Source organism: Mobula birostris, chromosome 3 (genome assembly GCF_030028105.1).
Source record: "Mobula birostris isolate sMobBir1 chromosome 3, sMobBir1.hap1, whole genome shotgun sequence".
In the NCBI taxonomy this organism is placed as follows: Eukaryota; Metazoa; Chordata; class Chondrichthyes; order Myliobatiformes; family Myliobatidae; genus Mobula; species Mobula birostris.
In genome coordinates this window covers 9,963,804-9,984,794 of record NC_092372.1, presented here as the reverse complement: position 1 = coordinate 9,984,794, position 20,991 = coordinate 9,963,804, and the positions used below count along the sequence as shown (strand labels likewise).

Here is a 20,991-nt window from a genome sequence, read left to right as displayed (position 1 = left end):
AGTAGAGGCACTGCCTTGCCTTCTTTGTGACGACACTTTGTGCCGGACCCAGGACAAATTCTCTGAAATGATAACACCAAAGAATCCAAAGTTGCTGACCCTCCTCATCTCTGTTCCCCCAGTGAGGATGGGCTGATGGACCTCTGGTTTTCAAATCCTATCGTCAATAATTAGTCTTTCGGTCATGCTGACATTGAGTGAGGATTGGATTGTTGTTGCAGGACTCAGCCAGATGTGACAAATAAAACTAATCTTTATCATTTCAAGCTTAGGTGGTGTACTACGGTTAAATCACATTCCAGACACCTGAGCACAAGAGTTAATTTATCCTGCTGGCGACGCAGATCTTGATGATCGCTAAACATCACTAGAACTACACACCAATGAATCAGAACGATGTGACATATTCTGACTGTGTAATCCATTCAATTGACTTCAGTGGAAAGGATTTTAGAAAGAAACAGACAATGTGCTGACATGGTTATTCTGTGGTATAGGGGCCGAGACCCAATCTGACTTCCAAGTCTGGAGAAGATGGCGGCGCGATGCAGCGTGCAGTGGCCACTCAGGTGATGAATATCTGTTATTTATCAAGTGGGGTGCTGTGCACAATCCTGATTTGATGGAGACAGACATGAGAGTATGGAGGATCATCTGGAGAAACTTCTGAAATGCCTTCTTCATTGCCGCTGCTACTGTGTGATCCAGAATCTCCGGAGGGGAAGGCCCCGGGTCCTCGGCTTTGCTTGTTGCTTGGCGGCCGGGGCAGGGTCGAAGCACTCGGCAGAGAAAGTGCTCAGTGCTCGGTGTCAGAGGGCTGGTTGGAGGCTCGAAGTTTTCGGATGGACTCAGAGTCGGCTGCGGTTGGGTGCTTCCAATGCATCAGCAGTTGTCGGCGCCTGGAGGTTTATGGCAGGGAGAGTTTCTCCCTTTTGCCGCCTGCTATCGGGGACTATCGGGAGTCGATCGGAACTTTGAGACTTTTTTTTATCGTGCCCATGGTCTGCTCTTTATCAAATTATGGTATTGCTTTGCACTGCTGTAACTATATGTTATAATTATGTGGTCTTGTCAGTGTCAGTCTTTGGTTTGTCCTGGTCTTTTTTGTGATATCACTCTGAGGAACATTGTATCATTTCTTAATGCATGCATTTCTAAATGACAATAAACGAGGACTGAGTGTCCTCATAATCTAATCTAAATCTAAAGTGACCTGAAGAATTTCCTCAAGTTACATTGCCTAATATTGTGTCATTCACCTTTGCTCTTTATGGGAGGTAGCTGTGCATAACTTACCAACTGCATTTTACTATGTTACAACAGTGACAGTACTTCAAAAGTAGCTCACTAAAGTGATTTGGTGAAAGGCCCAGTATTTTTTTTAAACATAGAACTTAGAACACTAAAACACAGTCTAAACCTTCCCTCTCACATAACTCTCAAGTTTTCTATCATAGTCATACTTTATTGATTCCGAGGGAAATTGGTTTTCATTACAGTTGCACCATAAATAATTAAATAGTAATATGTAAATTATGCCAGGAATTAAGTCCAGGACCATCCTTATTGGCTAGGGTGTCTGACCCTCCAAGGAAGGAGTTGTAAAGTTTGATGGCCACAGGCAGGAATGACTTCCTATGATGCTCAGTGTTGCATCTCGGTGGAATGAGTCTCTGGCTGAATGTATTCCTGTGCCCAACCAGTACATTATGTAGTGGATGGGAGACATTGTCCAAGATGGCATGCAACTTGGACAGCATCCTCTTTTCAGACACCACCGTCAGAGAGTCCAGTTCCATCCCCACAACATCACTTGCCTTACGAATGAGTTTGTTGATTCTGTTGGTGTCTGCTACCCTCAGCCTGCTGCCCCAGCACACAAGAGCAAACATGATCGCACTGGCCACCACAGACTCGTAGAACATCCTCAGCATCATCCATGTGCCTATCTAAGAGTTTCTTAGAAGTCCCTAATGTATTTACCTGTACCACCACCCCGGCAGTGCATTCTATTCCCCCATCTCTCTCTGTGTAAAAAAAACCTGCACCTCACATTCCTCAACCCCATCCCTGCAATCATCTTTAAGTTATGCCTCATCATATTTCCATCCTCTGGCTAATATGTAAAATCTCTGGCTGTCATCTCCGTCTATGCCTCATATCATTTTATCGAAAGTGATCTATTTCAGGTTAATTTACTTATCATAGGTACATTGAAGCATACAGTGAAATGTATCATTTGTGTTAACTACCTACACACCCAAGGATCTGCTTGAGGAAGCCCACAAGTGTTGCCACACATTCTGGTGTTAACATAAATTCTGTGTATGTTATGTTAAAGGGATATTTGTGCAGGAATAATGGTTGGAAAATAGTGGATAGATTGTAAGTTGAGCACTGTTCAATCAATGTGTCTTATCATCTTGATGTAGGTAAGTTCGTTCAATTGTCATTCAACCATACATGAATACCCATGAATACAGACAAACAAAACAATGTTATTCTGGGGTCAAGATGCGAAATACAGTACCAACAGTCACACACAGCCCAAGGAATATATATCACATACAGTACCAACTGTCACACATACAAATATATAATATAGGCCAAGTCCCTGAGAGTCATGTTATGTAGATTGACGGTGCAGGATGTTGTTGTCCAGAACAAGACCTCAGCAGTCTTCATCACACATTAGTACAGCTGCAGTCAAGCACAGTCCAGCTTGTCTTCCACTGAACAAACACTGGAGAGCAGCACTGATGAAAGGAGTCAGCCCCCAACCCAGCATGGACTCTATGCACCCCTCGTGCCTCCGCTCTCCCCCACACTGCCTCCGGCATGCAATGCAAGGTTTGCTGCTCAGCTGTTTGAATCGTGCTTGAGAGTTTGACTTGAACATTGGATGCCTGTGTTTCAAAAGCATTTTATGTAAGAGCATCAACATTTTTTGGGATGCTTATAAATGCACTGGAAAATTGGGTAAGCTGCTGGAGGAACTCAACAGTTCAGGCAGCATCTATGAAAATGAATAAAACTGTTGATGTTTTGGGATGAGAACCTTTTCCACAAATAGAAATGAAGGCGGAAGATGCCAGAATAAAAATGTTGGGGGAGGGATTGGAGTACAAGCGAGAAGGTGATGGGTGAACCCAGGTGGGTGGGAAAGGTAAAAGGCTGGAGAGGAAGGAATCTGATAGGAGAGGAGAGTGGACCATGGAAGAATGGGAAGAAGATGGGGCACTTGGGGAAGATGATAGGTACGTGAGGAGAAGCGATAAGAAGCCAGAGTGGGAAACAGAAAAAAAAGAAAGGAGGAGGGAAAATTATTTTTTTTTACCAAAAGGTGAAATCAGGTTGTTGGCTACCCTGATGGACTATGAGGCGTTGCTTTCTCCACCCTGAGAGTGGTCTCATCATGGCAGGAGTGGAGGCCCTGGATTGCCATGTTGGAACGGGAGTGAGAATAGGAATTCCACTTTTGGCTGATGCAGTGGAGGTGTTCAAAAATGAGTACAGCTGCTTATCGAGCTTGTTCCCTTATAGCAGTTCGGCCCCACACCACATTCAATCAAACCCTGACAACTTCAGTACCATGTAGTTATTGTAGGGTAAAGAAACTACAGAAATATGCATAGAACATCCTGACGTAGTGTTGCTTTTCAGTAGCTGCTGTCTGCTGATGTACAACATGCACAAAATGCTGGAGGAACTCAGCAGGTCAGGCAGCATCTATGGACAGGCATTAGAGAGTCATTTCAAGACAAGACCCCTCATTGTGGTCTCAGTCCGAAATATTGACTGCAGAGTTTGTGTGTTTTGCTCTGGATTTCCAGCATCTACAGAATCTTGTGTTTATGCTGAAGTACAATGCTGTTTCATACAACCAACATAACTATTCAAAGATGTTATGAAGAGCGTTTGATGCTCTGGACCTGTATTCACTGGAACTCAGAAGAATGAGAGGAGACCTCATTGAAACCTATTGAATGGTGAAAGGCCTCGATAGAGTGGATGTGGAGAGGATGTTTCCTATGGTGGGAGAGTCAAAGACCAGAGGACTCAGCTTCAGAATAGAGGGATGTCCTTTTAGAAGGGAGATGAGGAAGAATTTCTTTAGCCAGAGAGTGGTGAATCTGTGGAACTTGTTGCCACAGGCAGTTGAGAAGGCTAAGTTATTGGGTATAGTTAAGACATAAATTGATAGATTCTTGATTTGTCATGATATGAAGGGAATGGGGAGAAGGCAGGAGATTTGCGCTGAGGAGAAAATTGGATCAGCCATGATGACATGGCAGAGCAGACTCAATGGGTCAAATGGCCTAATATTGCTCCTATATCTTATGCTCTTGTGGTCTTATGACCAATCAAATCAATCCTGGTCTTACTGAGAGAATTGAAAATCATCTCCTTGTGGCCACCCATTTCAATTTGACTTGTTATTCCCATTGTGACATGTGTATCCATGGCCTCCTCTACTGCCATATGAGGCCAAATTCAGACTGGAGGTACAACATCTTATATTCTGTCTGCATAGACTCCAACCTGATGACATGAACACTGAGATCTTCAGCTCCCAGTAATTTTTCCCCTCCTCCTACTCGCTTTTCCGTTCCTCATTCTGGCTACACTATCACCCCTTCTTTTCTCATCACCTCTCTCTGATGCCCCTCTTCTTTCCCTTCCTTTTGTGGTTCCCTTTCATCTCTTATTAGATTCCTCCTTCTTTAGCTTGTTATCTCTTCCACCTACCACCTCCCAGCTTCTTACTTCATCCTCCCTCCCCCACCTATCTGGCTTCTCCTATCACCTTCTATCTTATTCTCCTACCCTTCCCCCATCTTCCCCCTCCTTTTCCAGTCCTGCTGAAGGGTTTTGACCCAAAATGTTGACTGTTTGTTGCTCTCCATAGATGCAACCAGACTTGCTGAGTTCCCTCAGCACTTTGCATGTGTGTTGCTTAAGATCTTGGTAGATGCAGACGGTAGTCAAACTCAGCCTGGTTCAGCATCAGTAGAGGGATGGCAAGTACACTAAAGGTGACATTAGCAGAATTTGATGAGAAACCACATCCAACTTGTTAAGTGACAGTTCAAGTCATTAAATTAGCTCACCTCCCTCTTCCACCTCTCACATCATTCCCCATGTCACACCCACCCTCCTTCCCACTAACCTGGTCTCACCTATCGCGTACTGGCTAATACCCCTTCCCTTCCCCTCACATTCTTATTTATATATTTTGTGATACAGCACGGAGTAGACCCTTCTAGCCAGACTTCCTCAGCAATTCAACAACTCCAGTTAATCTTATCCTAATCATGGGACAATTTACAATGACCAATTAACCTAACTAGTACGTCTTTGGACCATGGGAGGAAACTGGAGTACCTGTCAAAAACCTCTGCATTCTGTGGGGAGAACATACCAGCTCTTTACAGGCACTTAAATTGATCTCCGAGCTCCGGAACGCCCCTAGGTGTAACACACATAAAAGTTGCTGGGGAACGCAGCAGGCCAGGCCGCATTTATAGGAAGAGGTCTCTATTTCCTGAGGGGACTGAGGTCCTTTAACATCTGCCGGATGATGCTGAGGATGTTCTACGAGTCTGTGGTGGCCAGTGCTATCATGTTCGCTGTTGTGTGCTGGGGCAGCAGGCTGAGGGTAGCAGACACCAACAGAATCAACAAACTTATTCATAAGGCCAGTGATGTTGTGAGGAGGGAACTGGACTCTCTGATGGTGGTGTCTGAAAAGAGGATGCTGTCCAAGTTGCATGCCATCTTGGACAATGACTCCCATCCACTACATAATGTACTGGTTGGGCACAGGAGTACATTCAACCATAGACTCATTCCACCGAGATGCAACACAGAGCGTCATAGGAAGTCATTCCTGCCTGTGGCCATCAAACTTTACAACTCCTCCCTTGGAGGGTCAGACACCCTGAGCCAATAAGCTGGTCCTGGACTTAGTTCCTGGCATAATTTACATATCACTATTTAACTATTTATGGTTTTATTACTATTTAATTATTTATGGTACAACTGTAATGAAAACCAATTTCCCCCGGGATCAATAAAGTATGACTATGACTGTGACTATGACTAGATACAGTCGATGTTTCAGGCCAAGACCATTCGTCAGGACTAACTGAAAGAAGAGCTAGGAAGAGATTTGAAAGTGGGAGGGGGAGAGGGAGATCCGAAATGATGGGATTCGTCCCCCCCATCCCTCCCCACCGATCTCCCTCCTGGCATTTACCCTTGTAAGTGGAACAAGTGCTACACATACCCTTACACTTCCTCCCTTACCAGCAGTCAGGACCCCAAACAGTCCTTCCAGGTGAGGCGACACTTCACCTGTGAGTCGGCTGGGGCGATATACTGCGTCCGGTGCTCCCAGTGCGGCCTTCTATATATTGGTGAGACCCGACGCAGACTGGGAGATCGTAGCGCTGAACACCTACGCTCTATCCGCCAGAGAAAACAGGATCTCCCAGTGGCCACACATTTTAATTCCACGTCCCATTCCAATTCTGATTATGTCTATCCACGGCCTCCTCTACTGTAAAGATGAAGCCACACTCAGATTGGAGGAACAACACCTTATATTCTGTCTGGGTAGCCTCCAACCTGATGGCACGAACATTGACTTCTCAATCTTCCGCTAATGCCCCACCTCCCCCTCGTACCCCATCCGCTATTTATTTATTTATATACACACATTCTTTTTCTCTCTCTCCTTTTTCTCCCTCTGTCCCTCTCACTATACCCTTTGCCCATCCTCTGGGTTTTTCCCCCTCTACCCCTTTTCTTTCTCTCTAGGCCTTCTGCCCCATGATCTTCTCATATCCCTTTTGCCAATCAACTTCACAGCTCTTGGCTCCATCCCTCCCCCTCCTGTCTTCTCCTATCATTTTGGATCTCCCCCCCCCCTCCCATTTTCAAATCTCTTCCTAGCTCTTCTTTCAGTTAGTCCTGACGAAGGGTCTCGACCCGAAACGTCGACTGTACCTCTTCCTAAAGATGCTGCCTGGCCTGCTGCATTCACCGGCAACTTTTATGTGTGTTGCTTGAAATTCCAGCATCTGCAGATTTCCTCATGTTTACGCCCCTAGGTGTAATAGCATTGTGATAACCACTACACCACATGGGCACCCTCTCACATTCCCTTTCAGTTCTGATGAAGGGTCTTGTCTCAAACATCACTACCTGACCTGCTGAGTTCCTTCAGCATCTTGTGTGTGTGTTACTCTGAATTTCCAGTATCTGCAGAAATTTTAAAATGAGCTCACCTGTTCTTTTTTGCCATTGTCCTCTGCCCAGAACAGCCTGTAACCTTGGATTGGATTGTTGGCGTAGGCAGGTGGCTCCCAGGATGCTAAAACGGAGCTTGGTGAAATGGGGATGACTTTAAAATTTTCTGCTGGTCCTGGAACTTGTACTGCATAGAAAAGAAATACAAATTATTTTTTAGAAATCAGTATAGCACCTCTACTTTCTTAGAAGTTTGCAAAGGTTTCGCATGGCACCTAAAACGTTGAGAAATCTTATAGATGTGTGGTGGTAAGTACATGGACTGACTGCATCACAGCCTAGTATGAATACACCAATGCCCTTGAATGGAAAATCCTACAAAAAGTGGTGTCTACAGTCCAATCCATCACAGGTAAAGCCCTCCCCACCATTGAGCACATCTATATGGAGCAATGTGCACAGGAAAGCAGTATCCATCATCAAAAATCTCCATCACACAGGTCATGCTCTCTTCTCGCTGCTGTCATCAGAAAGGAGGTACATCACTAGGTTCAGGAACAGTTATTACCCTTCAACCATCATGCTCTAGAACCAGTGTGGATAACTTCACTTGCCCCCTCACTGAACTGTTCCCACAACCTGTAGACTTACTTTCAAGGACTCCACGGCTCATGTTCTCAATATTTATTGCTTATTTATTTATTAATTATTATTTTTATTTATTTACTTTCTTTTTTTTTTATTCACAGTTTATCGGTTTTTGGACATTGGTTGTCCCCCTTTGATGTTGCTGTTTCATGGTTATATCATATTAAGGTTAAAGGATTTAATGAGTATGCCTGCAGAAATATGAATCTCAGGGTTATGTATGGTGATATACATGTACTTTGATAATAAATTTACTTTAAACGAAGATAGTGGTGTCAAATGTAAAACTAATTGTAAAATAATAATAAAAGTGCATAATTGGACCACAACATCTTAAGATACGAGCACAAAATTGGGCTATTCAGCCTATTGAGTCTGCTCCACCATTCCATCATGGCTGATTTATTATCTCTTTCAACCCTATTCTGCAGCCTTCTCCCTGTAACCTTTGACATCCTGACTAACAATAATCTATCAACCTCCGGTTTATAAATACCTGGTGACTTGGACTCCATGGCTGCCTGTGGCAATGGATTCTTCAGTCACCACACTCTGACTAAAGCAATTCCTACTCATCTCTGTTATAAAGAGATGACCATATATTATGAGGTTATGCCCTCTGGTCCTAGACTTCCACACTATTGGAAACATCCTCTCCACGTCCACTCAATCTAGGCCTGTCAATATTTGGTAGGTTTCAAAGGGATTTTCCCTCATTGGACTGGTATTAGAGAGATGAAAGGCAGGTAAAATATCTGGTACCCTGGACTTCTGATGAAAGTTTCCACCCCAGAATATTTACCCTTTTATCTGTTTTTCTCTGCCTAGAACGTTTAGACTTTTATTTCTGTTTCTCTGTGACAATGGATGCCCTGAAGTACAATTCCTGCTTTTAGAGACATACAGTATGGAAAAAGGCCCCTCAGCCCACATAGTCCATACAGTTCACCACACACCCATTTTTACACTCATCCTTTGTAACCCACTTCATTCTCCCCACAGTCCCATCCATTCTCACCAGGATCTACAACTCATCTATGTTCACTGACCATGGTCAACAGCTGAACAACCTGCACATGTTTGAGATGTGAAATAAGATCACAACACACAGTAGAAGCCTAGGCATTCACAGAACGAACGAGCAGATCCATACAGACAGTACTGGAGGGCAGGACTGAACCGGGATCATTGGAGCTATGAGGTAGTAGTTCTAATAACTCTGCCACTTTTGTTTGCCATTTCACCAATTTCCACATTGAATCATTTCTATCAACTGTACAATAGATATCAGACAAAAGGCGCTCAGAACTGTACGTGAACCACATATTGGTTAAAGAAGGGATCAGATTCATGTTTCTTGCCCTTTGACACAAAACATCCCCACCCCTCTGCACAAGGTTCAAGTTTCCTTTCCAGCACACAAGTGTAAAGGAGATCCGATGCAGCACCAAAAGATAAATAAAAACAATAAAGAACATAAAAATTAAAAAGAAAACACAATAAATATAAATACATAAGATAGCTTATACACACAGATTGATTGTATGTCCATAAAGTGACGCTAGGCACAGGAGTGTCTGTACACAAGGTGACTGACAGGAAATGGTAAAGTAGTGGTGGTTGGGAGTGTGGAGCGGTGGGTTAGTGGTTGAAAGTGTTAATCAGCCTTACCGCTTGGGGAAAGTAACTGTTTTAGAGTCTGGAGGTCCTGGTGTGAACGTTACGTGGCCTCCTCCCTAGTGGGAGGGGAAACAGTCCATGAACAGAGTAGGAGTGATCCTTCATGATGTTACTGGCCCTTTTCAGGCGCCTTTCTGTATATATGTCCTTGATAGCAGGCAGGCTGGTGCCAACGATGTGTTGGGTAGCTTTATATCTCCAGGATTGAATTTCCTCTCCCAGCAGTCTATTTTTCACCTTAGCATCCTATGGGCTGTCTGAAGCAATGCCAATTAGATTAAATTTCCTCATTACATTCAGCCCTTGATTGCTGGGAACTCAGTTGAAGTTTCTCAAAATAATTTCTCATTGGGGCTTACAATAAAAAAGGGAGCATTTTACCCAATTAGTTTGGGATGATTTGTAGGGCTAACAACTGAAAATTAGAATCGAGTGTGATTAGTCAATTAGTTCCTAAGTACCCAAATGAATAAGCAGAAAAGGATCCCATTCTCTCAACTGGTAATGACATTCCATCACACTAACAAGCACATTTCCAAGCGAGTATTTTAATTAGCAAGAAAAATAATTATCCTCAAGGTACTGCCTTTCAGTTTAACTTCTAATTCCAAAATATAAAGGAGAGGAATGAACTTCAGGAGATTTTTATGCAGAACATAATCAAAAATCAGAGGAAGGGGAGGATATTCATGGGGTAAGAGTGAGAGATCAAATATTTAAGGGGAACCTGACGGTGGAAATTCTTTATTCAGAGAGTGGTACAAGTGTGGGCCAAGGTGGCCAGTGCAAATGGTGGATGTGGGATTGATGAAGAGAAATTTGGTTAGGTACATGGATGGGGTGGGTATGGTGGGCTATGGTCAACTGTGGGTCAGTTGAACTAGGCAGAAAAAATGGTTTGGCATGCACCAGATGGGCCAATGGGCCTATTTCTGTGCTGAAGTTCTCTATGACTCTATGATTTGGATAATAATATTTAGAAGGAGGTCCCACAGACCCCAACACTGTCTGACATCTTCAGTTACTCACTACTTGTAATGAGGTGCACAAAAACACCCAATATGATCTATTCATCATCCATTCAACTGTGGCAGATACATTTATCCATGGCAGTATCGGATCTATCTACGTAGAGATATAGGATATCTTCAAGCTGTTGTGTGGCTCTACCACATGCTAATTGGAACCAAGTTTGTGGATGACACAACGGTGGTTGGCCACATCATCAGCAATGATGATGAGACAGAGCACAGAGAAGAAGTGGAGCAGCCGGTAGATTGGTGTGAGAAGAACAACCGAAGTGTGAGCATGGCGAAGATAAAGGAAATGATTGTGGCCTTCAAGAAGGTGCAGAAGAACCACCTCCCTCTGTGAATACATGGCTCCTCCATGGAGAGAGTTAAGTGCACCAAGTTCCTGGGAGTTCAGATCTCAGATTACATCATCTGGACCCTTAATATCACCTCCCTGAATACGAAGGCACAGCAGCATTTCCACTTCCTAAGCTAGTTGAGGAAAGAGAGGCTCCCTCCACCCATCCTAACTGCATTTTACATTGAGAGCCTCCTGACAAGTTACATTCCAGCTGGTACGGGAGCTGCAGAGCATTAGACCAGAAGGCCCTACAAGGGACTGAGAATGGCTGACAGGACAATTGGGGTCACCCTACCATCCATTGGGGATGTTTATCAGGAACACTGCCTATGCAGAGCTTTTACTATTATCAAGGGTCCCACCTATCCTTCATTCTCTTTGACATTTTACCATCAGGCTGAAGACTCCGACATATAAAAATAAGAACGGTTAGGATAGGAAACAGTTTCTTCCCTCCCGTAGGCTTCTGAACTCACTGCTGCATGGCATTCAAAGTGTCACTGGTTAATCCATTCCGTACCTTACAGTATTTAATTTATGCACTATAGTTTGTTTATTTATGTGCAATATATCAGTAGATTTCATCCTTACTTTCATAAGTTATTATGTGTTATACATTATGAGTGTTAAGTGTATGACTGTGCTTAACACTCTGGTTTGGAGAAACCTCTCGTTTGACGATATACATATATACAGTTGAGCAACAATAAACTTAACTTGATGAGTTGGAACAAGTTATGAAAACGCAGATCTGGGCAACCATGATCTGGCTGTCCTCAGTTACAACAGGACATTGGTAGGATGCAGAACTGAGCTGAGAAGTGGCAGATGGAGTTCAATCTGATAAAGTGTTAAGTGATTCACTTTGGAAGATCAGTTTGAAGGTTGAGTACAGGGTTACTGTCAGAACTCTTAACAGTGAGGAAGAACAGAGGGATGGAGAGAGTGAGAAGCTATAGATTTCAAAATGAAATGAAACAAACTGCAACATAAAAGGATGACAGGAAGGCATGAGATAGACTAAACAAAGTGAAAACATCCACTCAGTGGCCACTTTTTTAGGTACACCTATACACCTGCTGGTTAATGCAAATATCTAATCAGCCAACTACATGGCAGCAACTCAATCATAAAAGCAGGCAGACATGGTCAAGAGGCTCAGTTGGGGAAGATATGTGATCTAAGTGACTTTGACCATGGAATGATTGTTGGTGCCAGACAGGATGGTTTGAGTATCTCAGAAACTGCTGATCTCTTAAGATTTTCATGCACAACAGTCTTTAAAGTTTACAAAGAATGGTGCGAGAAACAAAACAAAAATCCAGTGAAATGGCAGGTCTGTGGGTGAAGATGCCTCATTAGTGAGAGATGTCAGAGGAGATGGTTCAAGCTGACAGGAAGGCAACAGTAACTCATGTAACCACATGTTACAGTAGTGCTGTACAGAAGAGCATCTTAATGCACAACACATCGAACCTTGAAGTGGATTGGCTACAGCAGCAGAAGACCACAAACGTACATTCTAAGGCTATTTTATTAGCTGCAGGAAGTAATTATTAAAGTTCACCATGGATGTTCCATGGCCCCGCTACGGAAGCAAGAGGTTGAGCTTTGGGCTAGCAACCCCATCCCTTAAAAACCCAGAGCTACAGAAATGTCAACAGAAGCTCCAAAGACCTCATCCCAGGGAGTGGAAGTATCTTCACTTGGAAGACATGTGGCAAAGTGAATGCCTTGGCCCAGCACGGAGAACTCTGGTGAGCTGCTGTTGGCGGCCTATGTCCCAGTAAAGGGCTTAAGAAGAGGAAGAAAGTACCGTAAAATATGGTCACTGACTGTACTTCATGTCATCCAGTTTGTCTTAATTAAGGGGAAAGGCAGAAATGTGACCAAAACGAAGGAGATTTATGCTGGGAGGTTGGAATAGAACTAAGATGCCTAAGACTTTAGCACAGTATTGTATGTTGGTTAAAATAGGAAGGTGGTTGGGAAACAGAAATAAGACTGTATTAGCTCAGTAGTATCAAGTGTTATTTGGTAACTGGAAAAACATAATATACAGAACTGTGCAAAGTCTGAGGTAAGTTTTTCCACACAGAGAGTGGTGGATGCATGGAATGCCTTGCCAGAGATGGTGGTAGAGGCAGATACAATATGATCTTTTAAGAGTCTCTTAGATAGGTTCATGGAGCTTAGAAAAATAGAGGGCTATGTGGTAGGGAAACTCTAGGCAGTTTCTAGAGTAGGTTACATGGTCGGCACAACATTGTGGGCCAAAGGGCCTGTAATGTGCTGTAGATTTGTGTGTTCTAGGTCTTGGGCACCCTAGCTATATACTGTATATGAGCCCAAGACTCCTGAACAGTACTGTACGACCCCCTTTACTGCTCTGCACTGTAAGTGACTTTTTACAATGGTATTTATATATTGGTAATAAATGCTGGTATTTATGTATTTATGCACATTTTATTCCATATCTGCTCCTTTACCTCCAACTTCATTTTTATATGATTCTTTATAATTGTTGATTGTTGTTTTTGTTGTATGTCACACCCTGACCAGCACACCACAGCAAACTCCTAATACATATACTGTACAGTAAATGTATCATGCAAATAAAATTGATCCTTCAGTAAAGACGGGGGCAGGGGTGGATTTGAGATTTAAAAACTGCCACGGACAGTAGGGAATGAGTAAATGATAGAACAAGTCAATGAAATAAAGAAGCAATTTGTCAGACAACAAGGAGTGATGAAATTAATCAGTTTCAGTGGTTAGTCGACATTTGGATCAAATGGACGCGGCACTGGAAGAAATATTTGATTGAAAAAGTGGCAAAACTTTGAATAAACCCGAAAAGGTTAAAATCTATAGCCTTGACAGATTGCATTCATGCATTTTAAAAGAATCAAGGGAACCAATGGTAGAGGATCAAGTGCACGTATTTAATAATTTACGAGAAAAAAGTCTGATGCCAGAGGAATGGTGGGAACATTAACATTAGACCCATTTTGAAGAAGGGAGTTAAAACTTTGGGACAAGTCACCTTGGCACTAATTGTGGAAGGCATTATGAAAACCAAACTGAAAGAGAAAAAAAGAAAATCTCTTCATGCAACAAATATAATAATGAATAGTCAGTATGGAATTATAAAAGTCATAGTCATAGTCATATATAGTCTATATCTTCCGTCTGTGGAGTCCGTGGACTCAGTTTACACCGCAGGCTGTCGGAGCAGTGCTGCTAGGATAATCAAGGACATGACCCACCCAGCCAACACACTTTTCGTCCCTCTTCCCTCCAGGAGAAGGCTCAGGAGCTTGATGACTCGTGCAGCCAGATTTGGGAACAGCTTCTTTCCAACTATGATAAGACTGCTGAACGGATCCTGACCCGGATCTGGGCTGTACCCTCCAAATATACAGACCTGCCTCTCGGTTTCTTTTGCACTACCTTACTTCCCATTTTTCTATTTTCTATTTATGATTTATAATTTAAATTTTTAATATTTACTAATTTAACTATTTTTAATATTGTTAATATTTAATATTTGTAATCCAGGGAGTGTGAAGCGCAGAATCAAATATCGCTGTGATGATTGTACATTCTAGTACCAACTGTTTGGCGACCATAAAGTATAAAGTATAATATTTTCAATAAGCATTTGATAAGATACAGTTTATAGTAATAAACTATTGAATGAGATCCATACACCAGAAGTTGAGGAGCAAAAATGTAAACTGCTAGTGGAACTCAGTGGGTTAGACAGGACCTGTGTGGGCATCAGGATGGAGGGAAGACTGGCAGTATAAAGGAAAGGGTAGTTTGCCATTTCTTTCTTTTGGGTAGCATATTTACAAGACAAGTGACCCCAGCCATTATCAAGACTCTTTAGAGATTGTCTGCCTGGTGTTAGTGGTCACATAACCAGGTCTTGTGATATGCACCTGTTGCTTGTACAACAATCGACCAACTGCTCCCATGGCTTCACATAACCCTAATCAGGGATTAAGAAGGTGCTACACCTTGCCCAGGGCTGACCTACAGGCTAGCAGAGGGAAGGAACACCTTATATATCCTTTGGTAGAAATGTACCTCCACTTTGCCACCCTAAAACCCTGTACCATTCAGGAATATTTAGATCAGGAAACCAATGTTTGTAATTGAAACTTGAGAATTCTTTCCTCTTTCGTTGACAATCAGTACCAGGGTAGAGAGAGCCACTTAGTCCACTATAGGAAACATTTTCTCCACATCCACTCTAAGCCTTTCATAGATTTCAATGAGATCACCCTCATTCTTCTAAGCCCTAGCGAGTAAACCATAACACCACAAGAACGTTAGACTATAAGGTTTAGGAGAAGAATTAGGCCGTTAAGCCCACCGAGTCTGCTCCATCATCCCATCAAATTTGATTTATTAATCCTCTCAAACCCATTTTTCTGTCTTCTCCTCGTAACCTTTGAAACTCTGACTAACCAAGAACATATCAACCTCCGCCATAAATTTACCCAATTACTTAGCTACACAGAAAAATGAAGCAACATAAGAGAGAGATGAGGGCAGGTTGAAGTAGGTGGGGAGGGTGATGGGGTGGGGGGGGGCACAGAAAGAAACAGAGGAAAGAGAAAGCAGCACAGGAATTGTGGGTTTCCTAAAAATGGGGAATTTAATGTTCATGGTATTGCATACAGTACTGTAATTTGTCTTTCCAAATAACACTTAACACTCAATACTACTGAGCTAATACAAAGCTAAGTACTCTTATTTGTTTCCCAACCACCTTCCTTTTTTAACCAATGTGCAGTACTGTGTACAGGTCTTAGGCTGCTTAGCCACATATAGGTGCCGAAGACTTTTGCACAGTACTGTAACTGGCAATACGATGGGCTGAGTCACACTGATTATTAGTCAAATGGCAACAGTTTTTGAAATGCAACAGTGGATGCTACAGTAGTGTGGAAGTCAGCATGTCTCTATCACAATTCAGGGCATTCCGCAGTTCACAATTCAATTATGGTGCCCTCTGTAAGGAGATTGTATGTCCGCATGGGTTTTCACCGGATGCTTTGATTTCCTCCCACAGTCCAAAGACGTAACGGTTAGTGGGTTATTTGCCCCGCAGTTAGGCTAGGGTTTAATTAGGTGGGTTGCTGGGCGGCGCTGCCTTTTGGGCCAGAAGGGCCAGTTCCACACTGTATCTCTAAATAAACAAAATAAAATAAATCTAGCTGCATGACTGGGTCAATAGATTACTGACTCCTGAACCTGCAGACTGCAGTGCGGACGTCAGGACTACACAGGAAGGTCAGACAATGGTGCTGACAGCAGGTCAGAGTTTAAACACCCTCAGCTGGCGTATTGTTCGGTGCAATGACTGTCTCTAAACCAAGGAAAAACTGGCCTGTGTGTTCTGTCCCATTAAAAAGGGGATTCCTGGAACAGAATGATAAATGCACTGTCTGGATGGTGGAGGGGACAAATACGATAGAGGCATTTAAGCGGCTCTCTGACAGGCACACAAACGTGCAGGAAACACAAGGATATGGGCATTACTCTGATTGAGCATTTGATTAGTAATGTAATTAGGTCAGTGGAACTTTGTGAACCTTAGGGGCTCTTCATAGAACAGAAAACATAGAAGAGAGCAGCACAGTATAAGCTCTTTGGTCCACAAGGTCGTGCCAACCTTTACATCTACTCCAAGATCAATTTATCAATGTCACAGGTACCAAAATACAGTGTAAAGTTTATCTTGTGTACTGTTCAGACAGATCAAACCACTACACAGTGCACTGAGCAACAAAAAAAGTAAAACAATAGCAATGCAGAATAACAGAGGAGGGAGGGAGAAGATGGCGGCACGACACAGCGCACGCGCCCGTTCTGAATGATATCGATTGTAACTAGAGGTGCCGTGCACAATCCGGATTTGATGGAGACAGCCGTGAGAAGCGCAGAGAAACGTCTGGAGTAACTTCTGAAATGCCTGCTTCGCTGCCGCTGCTACTGTGCGATCGAGAATCTCCGGAGACAAAGGCCTCAAATCCTCGGCTTTGCCTGTTGCCTGTTGCCAGGGCCGGGGTCGAAGCTCTCGGCAGAGATGGTGCTCAGTGCTCGGTGTCAAAGAGATGGTTGGAGGCTCGGAGTTTTCGGACCGACTTGGAGTCGGACTGTGGTCGGATGCTTCCGGGATGCTGCATCGGCAAGTTGGCGGTGCTGGAGGTTTACCGTCTGCGTGAGATGATGGGACTTTCAAGAGACTTTGAGACTTTTACCGTGCCATGGTCTGTTCTTATCAACTTACGGTATTGCTTTGCACTGTTGTAACTATATGTTATAATTATGTGGTTTTTGTTAGTTTTTAAGTCAGTTTGTCATGTGTTTTCGTGATATCATTCTGGAAAAACAATGTATCACTTCTTAATGCATGCATTACTAAATGACAATAAAAGGGGACTGCGTGTCCTCATAATCATAATTTAAAAGTTACCAAGAAGTACAGTGCAGGTATGATGAGTGATGAGTGCATAGAACGCACTACCAGGTTAGTGTAATGCTGTTACCGCACCACTCATCCAGGTTCAACTTCCGGTGTTGTCTGTAAGCAGATGGCATATTGTACATTTCTCCGTCACCACGTGGGAGCTCTTCGACAGGCACGGTCTCAAGGAGGTGACATCCGTTATTAAGGACACTCACTATCCACGGCACACCCTCTGCTTATTCCTACCATGATGGAGGCCCATGTCACGGTTTCTCTGTACCACATTGAGATTGTTGGAGCAGATCATTTAATTCTCAGATTAGAATGTTTAGTTATTATTTTCTTTGCAGCTTAACAATTAATTGTCTGTTTGTATTTTATATAATTACTTTTATACATATTACTGTTTAGCATATTTCCTAGCAGTCACCGATATATACAAATGTTGAGTGTCCCCAGGGATTACATTTGCAAGATTCTGGAAAGCTCTGGAAACTTCTCTGGTGCTGCATTATTTGAATGGGGGGCTCAGATTGACGGAATGTTTCTTATCCATGTGTATAAATGGAGATGACCACAAGGCAGTGCCATCTTCTCCTTTTGTCTTTTGCCTCTCCCTCTCTTTATTACTAGACCTCGATTACTGTCTGTTTTCAACTTTTATTTGTTCTATTAATGCTTAATAAAATGATTGTGAAGTAATAAGTTTTATACCTTTTTCCTGACTTCTGAAAGAACCTCCGATTAAAAACACCGCAATCCATAAGACGACCGGCAAGTGAAATACAATGTTGGAAAGTGTATGGTCATGCACTTTGGAGGAAGAAATAAACAGGCAGACTATTATTTAGATGGGGAGAGAATTCAAAATACAGAGATGCAAAGGGATTTGAGAGTCCTTGTGCAGGATACCCTAAAGGTAAACCTGCAGATTGAGTCGGTTGTGAAGAAGGTGAATGCAATATTGGCATTCATTTCTAAAGTTATAGAATATAAGAGCAGGGATGTGATGTTGAGGCTCTATAGTGCACTCTTGAGATCACACTTGGAGTATTGTGTGCAGTTTTGGGCTTCTTAGTTTAGAAAGAATGTACTGACATTGGAGAGAGTTCAGGGAAGATTCACAAGAATGATTCCAGGAATGAAAGAGTTACTGTATGAAGAACATCTGGCAGCTCTTGAGCTGTATTCCCTGGAGTTCAGGAGAATGAGGGAGGATCTCATAGAAATATTCTGAATGTTCAAAGGCCTGAACAGATTAGATATGGCAAAGATATGTAACTGGGTGACAATCGGATCTTATTCAGTATCGTTAAAAGTGTACTTAGGCATCCATCCGGGTAATGCTAGAATAGTTGTCTGTGCCTTTAAGGGAGACGGTGATGTCAGTACGCATGTGCGGGATAGTGGGGAGACCATTTTGCTTTCTGCTGAAGATGTGGTAAGGTGTTGGAGGTGGGTTCCTCCCAGAGTGTGCTGGACGTGGTGAGGAAAGATTTCCACGAGTGAAGAAATCAACGCTGGATTGCGTGGCTTGGGCAAAGTTCCGCACCAGCCAAGATTGCCACCACCGTATTTGTACCGTATTTGTACCATATTAGTTCTGGTATTTTTATACCGCATACGCAACTCTGTCCGTACATGAGAGTGTCAGTCGAAAGTTAAATTGAGATTGTAACGGCAAGAACTGGCTGTAAATTCTTTCGTTTTGTTTCGCGACCCTCTTCTGGCACTTAAACATCTAAAACAAATAAACGAATTAAAACCTGAAAGAGTCTTTGTTGCCCTGTGCATGTACTTTCTCCCCAGGCTACAGTTATTTCCCGTGATAGGGGAGTCTACGACAAGAGGGCACGACTTCAGGATTGAAGAATGTCCATTTAAAACAGAGATGTGGAGAAATTACTTTAGTCAGAGGGTAGTAAATCTGTGGAATTTGTTACCACCTCATGAGACCAAGTCTTTGCGTGCATTTAAGGCAGAGATAGATAGATTTTTGATTAGCTAGGGCATCAAATGGTGTGGAGAGAAGGCAGGGGAGTGGGGATAACTAGAAGAATTGGATCATTCCATGATTGAATGGCGGAGCAGACTCGATGGGCCAAATGGCCTACTGCTGCTCCTATGTCTTATGGTCCTATGGACAGGAAAGCTGCTTGTGGGAGGAGACTTGATAAGAATATGAGAGAGGAGGGATGGTGGGTTTCACCAAGGAAGAATATGAGAGGAGAATACAAACCATCATGCTTCTATGCTGTATGTTCTACAGTAATGAGCAAAATATATACAATATGTATAGTGCCTAAGACTTTTACACAATACCATGTTTGTCGAGAGTCAAGTGATGCAGGACGGGTGTGGGGTGTGCAGAGGAGTTACAGGAGCTGGGGGTGGCACCAGTGCAGACACACCCAGCCCTGAGACACCAGGCAAGGTGATTTCATTCTGAACAATTCGTTTATTGATCATTTACAGAATGTCTCTCTGGTGCTTCCCACTCCCTCCCATCTCCCTTCCCCTTTTCCCAACCATGATTTCCCCTCTCCCTGCCTCCTTCCCACTCTCAGTCCACAATAGAAACCCATATGAGAATCAAGTTTATCATCACTCACATACATGTTGAAATTTGCTTATTTTTGTAGCAGCAGTACAGTGCAATAGATAAAATTACTACAGTACTGTGCAAAAGTCTTAGGCACCCTCGTTATATCTATCTATAGATAGATACAGATTTCCCAACCTGTAGTGTCAGAAAAACAACTCAGTAAATTCTGAAGGATTGGGCATGCAAGTAATCAACTCAAATCAAGACAGCAAGAGAAATAGGTTTATGTCTGATCACACGTATAAATTTTCAATAAGACTTTCATTTGACGCTTGTCACAATTTCTCTAGAGCACGTTGTTAATATTACTAGAAAGGTTAATTTCCAGCAACATGTACTTTATACAAGGCAGTTTGTATTGGATGTTAATAATGTTACCAGCTAGAATTGTAATGAGCGTTGAAAATGTTGGACCCTGCTGTACAGGCAAACAGAATTACGTATGAATTAATAGAATCCTTTCTGCCCACCGCTATGGTAATACACTCTTCCCAAAAGTGTAAAATTTATAATTATAAGTAGGATTTACAATCCCCAATCTCATTACATCCAAACTTAACCTACAGGACAGCCAACCCCACTACAAATCCCAAAACGGCAGCGAAATTTTACATTTTGAGAAGATGAGAAAGCTCTGGGCTAAACTGCAGATGATCCTTTTAGTCTCTTTTTGCACAAGACATATTAAATGACACTTATTAAACTCTTTCCAAAGTCATTTTAATAAGTATTAGATTTTTCTTTGTAATGTTAACATCTTCATCCTGCTCAAATCAACATTTTAAATACATTAGCACAAATTAAGTTAAATCCTATCATTGTAAAACATAATCCTAAAGTGCATTTTTTTGGAACAGGAGCACTATTAATTTTATTTTTAAAAAATCTGAATTCTAGATTTCATTGTTTCAATGCTTCATAGATGGAATTTTCTCTGAATTTA

The 20,991-nt window shown here is 42.6% G+C and overlaps 1 protein-coding gene across 1 annotated transcript in view; it reads right to left on the bottom strand.

Moving 5' to 3' along the window:
• dcc (DCC netrin 1 receptor) overlaps positions 1-20,991 on the bottom strand; it is a 1,002,879-nt gene that overhangs the window by 344,132 nt on the left and 637,756 nt on the right. Inside the window, exon 10 of the mRNA XM_072252112.1 lies at positions 7,293-7,441. Within this exon, the coding sequence (XP_072108213.1) occupies positions 7,293-7,441 (149 nt within the window). The remainder of the gene's footprint in view (positions 1-7,292; positions 7,442-20,991) is intronic.